The 11,224-nt window shown below is 36.8% G+C and overlaps 1 protein-coding gene across 1 annotated transcript; it reads left to right on the forward strand.

The window, feature by feature from the left end:
* The first annotated feature begins 304 nt into the window (after nucleotides 1–304).
* LOC135196262 (uncharacterized) lies at nucleotides 305–9,041 on the forward strand. The gene is made up of 4 exons (XM_064222956.1): nucleotides 305–961; nucleotides 5,835–6,659; nucleotides 6,808–6,963; nucleotides 7,841–9,041. Exons 1-4 carry the CDS (start codon nucleotides 800–802, stop codon nucleotides 8,414–8,416), a joined length of 1,719 nt encoding a protein of 572 aa, XP_064079026.1. The 5' UTR covers nucleotides 305–799; the 3' UTR covers nucleotides 8,417–9,041.
* The last annotated feature ends 2,183 nt before the right edge of the window (nucleotides 9,042–11,224 follow it).

Consider the following 11,224-nt stretch of genomic DNA (forward strand, 5'->3'; position numbering starts at 1 on the left):
AAATGCTTATGAAGCAGTCTGAAAATACTACGCAAATTAGAGATATTCAAATATCAGCTAATTTAAGTATCTGTTAAAGATATGAAATAATAACTTTATATTGCTACTGAATAGATAATAAATGTAGTCATGTCAATTATCAATTACAATGGTATGCTTTAAACAGGTACATATATGATAAAATTGCCAGTTTCTAGGTTACAAATGGAAGTAGAGTTTTTTTTAATAAGGGAACTAACTCCACAACATAGTTATCAGTATAAACAATAAAGGGAAGTATCCAATCAAGTAGCATTGCCCATAATCATATAATACGTACTTTTGAAGTGCGAGCAAAGTAAATGAGTGTAACAAGTCTCACTGAAATCCTTGAAGCTTCTGACACCTGGCAGTTATCTTACAGAGAGAGAGAGAGAGAGAATATGAGGATTCTATTTTACAACGACAGCATTGAATGCCAAGTTCTTTCACTATAGTACCTTCTGTTCTTCGAAAGTAACTGCCTTTTATCGCCATGGTCGGAAACAAGCCTAGGTTGTCTGGTTGCAAAAGATAAAGTAGGATCTCTGTACGCATACGTTAACATTATGAGTAGAAAACTTGTCCAGTTCTTTATTTGGCGCTAACATCACCGTAGAAACGTGAAGTAGCTCACGGTCAGTCAATGACGTGGCATGGTCTGGTAAGGTGTAACATGACAGCTGATTGTTCAGTGTCCTGGAAGTTATCGGCAAATTCTCCGGGGTAACAGTAGAAACATTGTGATCGTGAAGGTGGACTTCGTCCAAACGTTCCATGCATGGGGTCTTTAATGTGTCGCATGAATTCATCGAGAAGCAGCAAGAGGAAAAGGAAGCGAAGGGATTCTGCGGTTGCGATAATTGTTGCCTATAATGCGAAAGACAATGTTGAATCGTATCCAGGAGCCAAACATAATCCACCTGAGCCTACGCGGAGAGAGGTAAGGTTGAAATATATCATATGTGCATTTTTTATGCAATATTGTGCATATATTCCATATGTTTCAATGTCCTGCCTTCTACCAAGGACAACGTGATATCGGAATCTTTCTGCTGATTTCTCTTGCCCTTTATATAAGTATCGATTTACAGAGTTAGGCGAACCAGGCATGTTTATGTATCCCCTCACGGACTCGACATTCATCGACCGGCTGCTATAATATACTTTCACTACCAAGACTGCCAGGAAGGCTACCATATTACTTGCAGCTGTTTTATTTATCTTGTGTACCATCGCTGGGACGTTATGTTTTCATAATTGTCCGTCTCTTCGATTGTTTGTGACGAACACTATTCTTCAAACATGTGGAAGGTAGTGCTACCCTCGATTTAAAAACATTACTTCGTGGCGGTTTTAAGGAATAATTTTTGTGTGAAAGATCATATCGACTAAATTTCGTTGTGTTAATGGAGCAGGAAAACCGAAGTATCCGAAAACTTTGAATTTTACGTAAATATTTTATAAAGATCCAGATATAGTGAAGGTCATATATTTGTCCTTTGAATAGTTAGTCACTGAATTAAACTGCCCACACTTTTATATGTTTAATTCAATATTTTTTCACTCTCGAAATGTTACCTTGTAATTAAGGGTTACGATGTATCTCATTATCCTTTTTTACCCTTCATAGATGAACTATGAACATATTGGTTTGGATTTGCGGGAAAATAAAATTCCTTAGAAGTTAAGCCTGGGTCACACTGGCGATTTCAATCCGCTCAAATCATAACGGCCGAAATTTTGCTAATTTCGACTCCACTGCGTTCTCATTACAATCAAATCGCCGTTAATCGTAACCAAGTCACCGAGTTTGACGACTCTGCGCCAGTGATGGCGACTATTGTCGCCGTCATTCCACGACTACTGTCAAAAGTTGCCATGTCGTGGCGCAACACGCAACAATTTCGTAATGGCCTCTCGACTTACGGCATTTGATTACTCAAGTTGTAACTAGTAATGGCAAGTTACGGCATTCATTACATGCGCCATGTACTTGGTAAACCCACAATGTGCGCAGAGTCAGAATGTTAGTGCGTCGGCAGCCTATAAATATAGTTCAAGGGCTTAATGAATAACCCATACCTGCCTCGGTTTTCAATTCTGGGTAAAATATATTTTGGATTAAAGATTTATTGTATTCTTGACATAAATTGAGAACTTCAGATATAGCCAAATATGCCACTGCATACAATTTAAACGAAGATATATTCAGTAATATAAATAAAGATGAAATTTAACTTTTCATTGCAATCAAATTCAATTTATTAGCATGTTCTGAAGATGAGAAACGAAAAGGCGTTTTCTAATTTGAGTAAAATATGTAATGCATTAAAGATTTTCAGTAGGTATTCATGATCTAATTTGAGAACTTCAGATATAGATAAATGACACTGAATACTACTTAAAAGAAAATATATTTGGTAAGTATATAAATAGTTTTGAATTTTAAGTTTATCCAGAAATTTACATAAATTTTAAACATGATTTTCCGAAGTATGATAAGGCATTATTTTATCGTTTTATTATATCATTGATTTTTGCCAATGAACTAAGCCTGCAGGGGGATTTATATAATCACGAAGACGATCCTTGTGTCACAGAGTCCTCTCGATCTGCCTCACTCTTGGATTTTTTTTTTATCTAAATTAAGTTGTGCAACGGCCAGCACCAAGGACTCAATACGATCATGAAGAAGATTTATGGGGGTCTGAAACACACTGGATCTATGGGAGATAAATGTTTGTATAGTGTTTTTACTTTGCATGGAACGAGTGGTTATTCAGCAACAGGACCAATGGCTTTATGTGACTTCCGAACCTCGTCGAGAGTGAACTTCTTTCACCAGAAATGCACATCTCTAACCCCTCAATGGAATGACCGAGAATAGAACTCGCAGTCACCGAGTTGGCAGGCCAAGACCATACCGATCACACCACCAAGGCGCTTATGGGAGATAAATGGAAATTATCGATTTAGTTATTAGACTATACACACACACACACACACACACACACACACACACACACACATATATATATATTATATATATAGATATAATATTATATATATATATATAGATATACTATTATATATATCTATATATATATATATATATATATATATATATATATATATATATATGGTGGCATCCATGTTCACGCCTCAGTACAATCCCGTTACTTATGTCGGAATATTACCTAACTAAATTGCAAATAAATCGTCAAAAATCGTCACGCCTTCACAGCGTTAAATGTGGCTGTGGGTTAAATCATCGGTTACTTGCACGTACGTAATCTCATCTCAACTTGCGCAATACTGTTGTAATGGTTCATTGTAGAAGTCGTCATGGTGTCAATAAACTGGTCGCCAAACCCAACCTTTACGAGAGTCGCGGTCTGAAATTGCCAATGTGTGACCCAAGCTTTAAGGATGGATCACACATCGGCGACTTTAGAGCCCGCGACCATCGTAATGGCTTGGCTTTACGACTGTTGCAGACCTTGGGGGAGTGGAAAAAAAAAGGAAAATCAGCTGATTACGACAAAAGTACGACGCCCGCAAAGTACAATTACTTACGTCGAGATGAGATTTGTGACATGCGTAGATGTACACGTATGTCGTCGATGATCTAGGCAACACCCACTTTTAACGGTTTTTTGGGGACGGCAACAGACGTAAATGCAATTTCGTCAGACGTAAGTCAATTACAACATACGTCATACTGAATCAGACATAGGCGACTTACATAAACTGTATCGTGAGCATGTTGCAAGTATAGGAATGAGTGCAAAGCACTCCTTCCCATTCCAGGCGCTACCGACAAAGGCACAAGATGGACGGACAGGAAGTTTTAAAGAATGAGCAATATCTGGATATGATATAAGACCATTAAATGATGATCCTGAACTTGCACTGGCCATGGTGGATCATTACTTTGCCATCTTGATGTTAAGAATAATGAAAATACGGCAGGAACGAAAGCGCAAGAAGCAAAAGAAACGAAGCAGAAGATCCTGGGTGTGGTCCTACTTACAAAGAAGAGAGAAGAAAGGTTAATACAACTTGATAAAAGAATTGGCTATTGAAACTCCATGACTGTACCAGAACTCTACTAGGATTTCAGGGGAGTTTTTCTATGTAATTGTTGAACGGGTCTCGCCCTATGATGAAATCATACCCTGCACGAAAGACAGCGTTAGCACATCTTTAATTACCGACTGAGCGAGAGTGCCTTTGGTATATTAGCAAACAGGTAGATAATATTAACAATTATTGTAATGTATTTGGTCTGCTTGTTTAAAAACGGATTAATATGAAACACCTTTTGTACACAATTTCTTTTCTACAACAGAAGAAATACGTATTTAGCATGGAATACCTTTCGTATACCATCTGATAATAAACCCTTGAGGTCGGTCGATTAAAAAAAAAAAGAAAAAAAAGACATATCAATGGAAAGAGGAAGATATGCAAATGCATATGGTGTAAGAAGAAAAAAAATCCAAAGAATTTTTCCTACCTTCCACGATAAGTGTAAAATGACAATTTACACTCCCTTGCGGGGTTTACAAGATAATCGTAAATTTTACCAAGTTATGCATCTTTTTCCTAATAAATAATTTAATGTTATTTTGTAAAATTATAATTACAGCTCACACAGTATCAAAACAGATAAGCACTAAAATCAGTAACCATTTCTGAGTATATTTGATGTAAAATCTTTATGTACATTTATTGAGATCAAGGATGCAGTAACTTTTTTGGTTATGCATGTCTTTTCTACTATTTCTTCGCATTTTTATTTTCAAAATTACAATTATAACTGGCATACTATATAAAAAAGATAAGAACTAAAACCAACAGCAACCCTGGGTATATTTATGGGCAATTATATATAACAGGAGAGAAAGGCGACACATTTGTTTGTGAGTTGTATTCATATTTATCAATGTATGACATTCTCAAAGTATATCAAGAACACTTAAAATCTAAAATGCAATTTTTACTTGAAAAAGATAATGTATTTTCTTTTATTATACTTCAGACCATTCTAATAAATTGTTTTGATTGCAGTTAAGTCACTGACATATGTATTTTTAAAGGAAAAAAATCCGTGAATGTCCTGAATAGATGTCAGAAATATTTATATTATTACCATATATATTTAATTTAATGTTTTATATTCATGTATATGAGAAGACTAGGCCGTAAGAGTATATAAAAATACTGAAAATCTTGAATCCCAAATACATGCTAATCAAAACAAAAAAATATAGGCGGGTTTGTCTACTAAATTCTGCCCTAGAACTTTGTTATAGCTGGAAACGCACGTGTCAGTCACAATGTGGCTACTGCGCACCTCCTCCGCGCAGGTTGAGGGTTGCCAATTACATCGTGTACGTCGAAACGGACACCGTGCGTCGAAATTGCTACTTACATCTGCCATAATCACATTACGTATGTCGAAAGAGTTATACGTACATCGAAAGATCTCTCGGGTACGTCTGTATGACATGGAGACTTGACAGTTGTCATGGCTCGACTGCGATAACTACGTGCTGCTTAGCAGCTAGTCGCAATCATTTGGCGGATTTCGTGAAACTCGGCTGTGTGAGTGCAAATGAACATTTTGGTCGTAATTAGGCTTTTACGATTGTCGTGGGCTTTATTCGCCGATGTGTGATCCAGCCTTTACTCCTTAGAAATGACGTCTAAATTAAAAGTGAAAGTTTGATTGTTGAGTCGTTAACTATTCTTCAACTTTCAGTCTTTGATGCTATGCAAAATGAAAATTTCAAACCGTTTCTTTCCAGATAGCAGTACCTTTGCTGAAATGCACAAGTTGTTTGGGAACTTACGGCGATGTCAAACTGCCGAGAAACCTATGTTGCGGCCATTCGTTGTGCACAGGTTGTATAGAAAAGCACCTTCCAGATAAGTTGATTTGCTTAGAATGTAGTGTGGAACAAAAAGCAGATAAGATAACCAGTTTTCCTGTAAATTATCAACTATTGAGGGTTAGTCGATCTACCAAGACTGAAGAAATACACATTCCTAATGATATGTCATCATCGTTAGCTGCCAAAATCCCGCCATCCAATCCTCTTCTAGAAGACTGGAAGTGTACCATCCATGGATCTCCGTTGGCAATGTTCTGTTGTACCTGTAATGTTTGGATTTGCGAAGACTGTCTAGTATTAGACCATGTTATTCCTCCACGTGGGGTGTGCAAGATCACTGGAATTGCAGAGGCAATGGAAAGAATTAAAGTAAAGTACGGAGAAACTGGCAGTGATATCCTGAAAGAAATAGAAGCCGTGAAAGTGCAATTTGACGTTGACATAACACTACACGATTTCTGTCTCAAGCACTGCGTGAAAGCGAGAAGTCACATACGTCTTATTAAAGAGGCAGAACCTCTCCTGGAGGGGAAGAGAGCAGAAAATGAGTTGGAGGTGAATCAGGTGAAGGAGCGATTGAAAAAGTTGACTGATTCAGCAAATGTTACCACCCCAGATGTATTAACTCATTGTTGCCAGGATCTGCTTAGCTTCCGGGAGGATTTAAAGGCATTTATTGAAACTGAACAGAAAAGGTTATTGGCACCCATGCAACCCATACTCTCGCATTGGAGACTGGTAAGTAACGTCTGAACGCATAAGATTTTTAAATAACTGAGTGAACAATTGCTGCAGGACATCATTAAACTACAGCTGCAATAATGTTTCTGCTTGAAATAACGTAAAGATAGCAAACCGTTACATGAAATTTGATATTATTCCACAGGACCTGAAAAAGCTGGCTGAGGGAATAAAACCAGTGTACGCAATATTTGGAGAGAACCAGGATTGCAAATGGGCTGAAATAGCGGTTAGAGACAATCGGCTCTTGTTGTACTCGCTGAACGAAGGAACACCGCCAAGTGACGGAATCACTGTACCGGTATGGAAATCTGTTCATGTTATTTCTTTTAGCATTAAGTTATAGGACTGATACAACAAATATTTATCACTATATCAGTGCCAAAGCAAGGAGCTAGATTTTTTTTTAGACAACGAAAATGTTTGATGTTCCTGTATGGCTGTTAACTATGTCGATATCAAATTTAGGGAACTCTCCAGTCATACGGACAAATTTATACTCTACTCTTTTGGAATGTATCCTTTTGTGCTCATTTATCTGCTGTCTTGTTTTGTTTCCAGGATCGCTTGATTCAAATGAATGTGACCCTTAGCACTTTTCAGCTAGTACTGAACCTATTAATAAGATTACTCTGCCCCATTCCGCATGTAATTTTAGCATTAAAGATGACATTCGATTTAATTTCCTGAAGTGTGTACGGTTTGACTTGAGAATCTTCTCAGTGATTTACTTATGGCAGACTATCATATTTGAATCACATGACACAATTTCGACCAAACAATGTACCCCTGCTTTTATGGTTTTACCCAGTGTTGGTCATCAACAAAATGGCTGACAGTATAACTGAAAAAGCAATGTAGATACCTGGCCCGCCCATTCAAACATTTCGATAATAAATGTCTGTTTTCATTGCTTGTAATTGGTGATATGTTGCATGCCCATGCAATTACCTGTTAGTTTCAATACGGTCTGGTTGCAGCTAAAACCGAAATGTGCACGCAAAGGTGACAGTCCCTTCAGTAATTCTGCCATTGACTTCAGTTCATTCGACATATCTCACCGTGAAATTTACTGCTGATAATATTATAGGCGATAATTTTATAAAAATATCTGACATGTTAGGGCGTTTAGGATTTGCTAATCTCCTCTCTCCGCTCCTCCTTTCATCTCTTTCCAGTATGAATATGTAAAGAAACTCATCCCTTCGTCAGAACCAACAATCTTCTTGGAAATAGAGGTGGCGGAGGAGAACTTAACTGGGAGAGTGTGCGTGGGTCTTACTTGGAACTGTCCATTGGTGAGACAAATGTTACTATTGTGCTCTGGTGAAAAGGGGATATCTTTGAAGAATACTCGTTTTTTCAAATATGACAAGGAAAATGGTCGTCTGAGTGGAGGGGATTATGAAAACAATGACGGGACCGGGGGAACGCCCATCATCAGTGGATTAGCTAACGAAACCGAAGAACCTTGCACGACCTACTTCGATCAGATGAAAATTGGCGCCCTCCTCGGAGAGATGACTTCAACAAAGTTTCACTTTAATTTTAAAGTGGCAGCAGAAGAGCTCCCATATACGATCGGCTATGTGAAAGTAGGTCTAAAATTACTTAAGGCTGTGACTAAACTCGACTTAGTTTCGAAAACTGTGATAAAGGACTGTGGCGTTTGTATTCCAATGAATCCGCCTCCAGTGGAAACTCCAGAGGATTCTCCAGAGGATACTTCAGAGGATACTCCAGAAGAAGAATAAGTTATATTTTGATAATGAATGCAAATTGTCTTAAAATTCTAAGGCATTTTTTTAAATGCACAGCTTTCTAAGGAGAAAATATCCACCAGATATTGATAAGGTATCTGGAGTTTTAGTCTCCTTGTCAAGAAGAATTTGGTTCAACAAAATGCCCACAATAAAAACAAAGAATAGTGTTGATAGTTCCTGTGTGTTATTCTGAAAGTGGAATGATGGTTCAACTATACACACCAGCTCAAGTGTCTCAGCAGCAGTCATTGTGCAGCAACTACGCATGATTAAGACAAGGTGGTCCTGAATAGCAGAAATTCTGTCTTCATATATAGCTACACTTGTAAGTAATGGTCGGAGGGGACCAGTAGAATTTTGAAGAAAATATACTGAAAAGGCAATTACAAAGAGGAGCAAAGTTGAAGGATTTCTTCAACGCTACTCTCTGTGAAGTGTGATCTATTTTAATACAAAGTAACCTCGGTAAACAAGAGCCCAAGCACAAGTTTCTGAGGAAAGGGGTGGCATACAGAGAGATCTGTGCTGTGGGTGAAGAGAGGTGGCAGAGGTGGAAGTGGAGGGGTGTCTGGTAATGACGGGCAGAAATTGCATGCACGCCAAGACCAGTGTTGTTCAGTGCTATAAATGTATGTATATATATATATATATATATATATATATATATATATGTATATATATATACATATATAATATATATATATTATAATTATAGTATCTACTAATATATACATCATACACACAACACACACACAGTATATTATATATATTTATATATATATATACATCTATATTCACTAATATATATATATATATATTATATATAATATATATCATAATATATATATATATATACATTATATATATATATATATATATATATATATACATACATACACACACACACACACACACACACACACACATATATATATATATATATATATATATATATATATATATATATATATATATATATTATAATATACTGCTCAAGGTTTGCAGATTTCTCTGAACGCCTGATTCGGTCTTAGGCACTGTCTCCCTTGATTTCGGTCTTAGGCACGGTTTCCCTTAATAATTTTTGTAGGTTAGCGCTGAAGGTATGACAAATCGAAGGAGTACCATAAGTGGCGAGTGATAATTCACGAATGAAATTCAGAGGTGCTGACAAGGATACATAACCTAACCTAATCTAACCGAAACTAAGGCCGCACCGTAACTAATCTGTTGACCTTTCCTAAAGATCATGCCGGTAGTACATGCAGGGATACATCCTGTCCTAAACTACTATACACACTGCATCCCTTCTGTCTAAGGGATAGGCCTCAACCCAACTCAAACTCCATTCATTTTGTCTAAGAAGTGCGCCGGTGTGACTTACAGGGATACATCTAAACCTACCGAAAAGATGTGAATCGCCTCCTTGACATTCCATATAATCGGTATGTTGCTTGCTTTAGTTTCAGAGGTCGAAAAGCTAAATCACTCTCTTATGCCACTCCTTTATTTCACCTTATTTTTTTTAACCAGATTTCAATTTCCATTTATACAGTTCACATTTCACAGAATCAGAGAAGTGCAAAAGATGTCATTCACCTTTTTCCTTCAGATTTGTTTCTCCATCCACTATTTTCTTCGGAATTCGATTCTTCATTCTTTTTGTAAGATAATGTGTTAAACGGAGTCCTCTCTCTCTCTCTCTCTCTCTCTCTCTCTCTATCTATATATATAGATAACACTTTTAAAGTTAGAGATAAATAAACAAAGATATTTTGAAAAGCAATCGCTATTAACTTTCTGATTGAAACTATAAGCCTTGTAATGCGAATGAAAATATCAGTAATGACTGCAAGATCAGAACGCTATAACAAGATGACCAGAAGATTTCATATGCACATTGTTATATTTGACTTAAATATTGACATTTAAAGATCAACATGTTCAGATAAGATTTTTTTTGGGACGCTGGAAAAGAAATGTAATGCTGACCTGTTGCAAGGCAGATCGTGGCAAAGCCTTCGCTTAAATGACACCGCTGCTGGACGTTATTCAAATTAACCTAATCTGGTGAGTAGAGTCTTGTTTCTGACCGTCGGCCCACAGCGTCCTCATTAGCACGCAACGCTCCTCTCTATGAAAGCTGTTGTGATAAGACCTAAAAGGGATGTTATTGGAGTTTATGGACTCGATGGGCAATGATATTAAATTTTTTTAGGACAAATTATAAATGCAAATACTTTGTGCCTTAGTTCAAATGTGACTGTGAAGAGTATTTTTATGATTAATAAACAAATGACTGTTATTAGTTACTAAAAAGAAAGAATATTATGATCGATTTCTTCCATCGTTTTATTTTCCTAAAAAAAAAAAAGATAAGGCTATGTGGCACTCCAAGGGAAAGCTAATTGCTAATTTTCACATTTTATTTGTTGAATGTCTGTTCATAGATCAAGATGGGAGAAGCTTCTGCTTATGAATTCGTGAATGCTGACGGTATAGAGTTCATGAAGGATTCCGCAGGTAGGTTTAACTTTTAAGAAGGTTTTGAATATTTATTCAGGTGTCATGAATTTAAAGTGAAAGGAAATCTTTCACGAGACCAGAGCCAGATAATTCGGTAATCTTTATAGTAAACTAAAATTTTAGTTGAATACTTAAATATATTAAGATTCTATCACAAGCCTTTCCAGATCGCAAAAATAGAATCACGCTTTGTTTTGCGTTATTGATTGGAGTACTTCGTGCCGCTCTTTGCAAAGGTTGTGCAATCTCGCTAGTCAAATTTGTTCGCCTTTC

Source organism: Macrobrachium nipponense, chromosome 17, assembly GCF_015104395.2.
Source record: "Macrobrachium nipponense isolate FS-2020 chromosome 17, ASM1510439v2, whole genome shotgun sequence".
Lineage (NCBI taxonomy): Eukaryota > Metazoa > Arthropoda > Malacostraca > Decapoda > Palaemonidae > Macrobrachium > Macrobrachium nipponense.

Excerpts from the sequence above, each read along its gene's own strand:
- LOC135196262 (XM_064222956.1), top strand. The coding sequence starts at position 800 with ATGGGGTCTTTAATGTGTCGCATGAATTCATCGAGAAGCAGCAAGAGG. Across the intron at positions 962-5,834 it reads CTGAGCCTACGCGGAGAGAG|ATAGCAGTACCTTTGCTGAA; the intron begins GTAAGGTTGAAA and ends GTTTCTTTCCAG. Across the intron at positions 6,660-6,807 it reads TACTCTCGCATTGGAGACTG|GACCTGAAAAAGCTGGCTGA; the intron begins GTAAGTAACGTC and ends ATTATTCCACAG.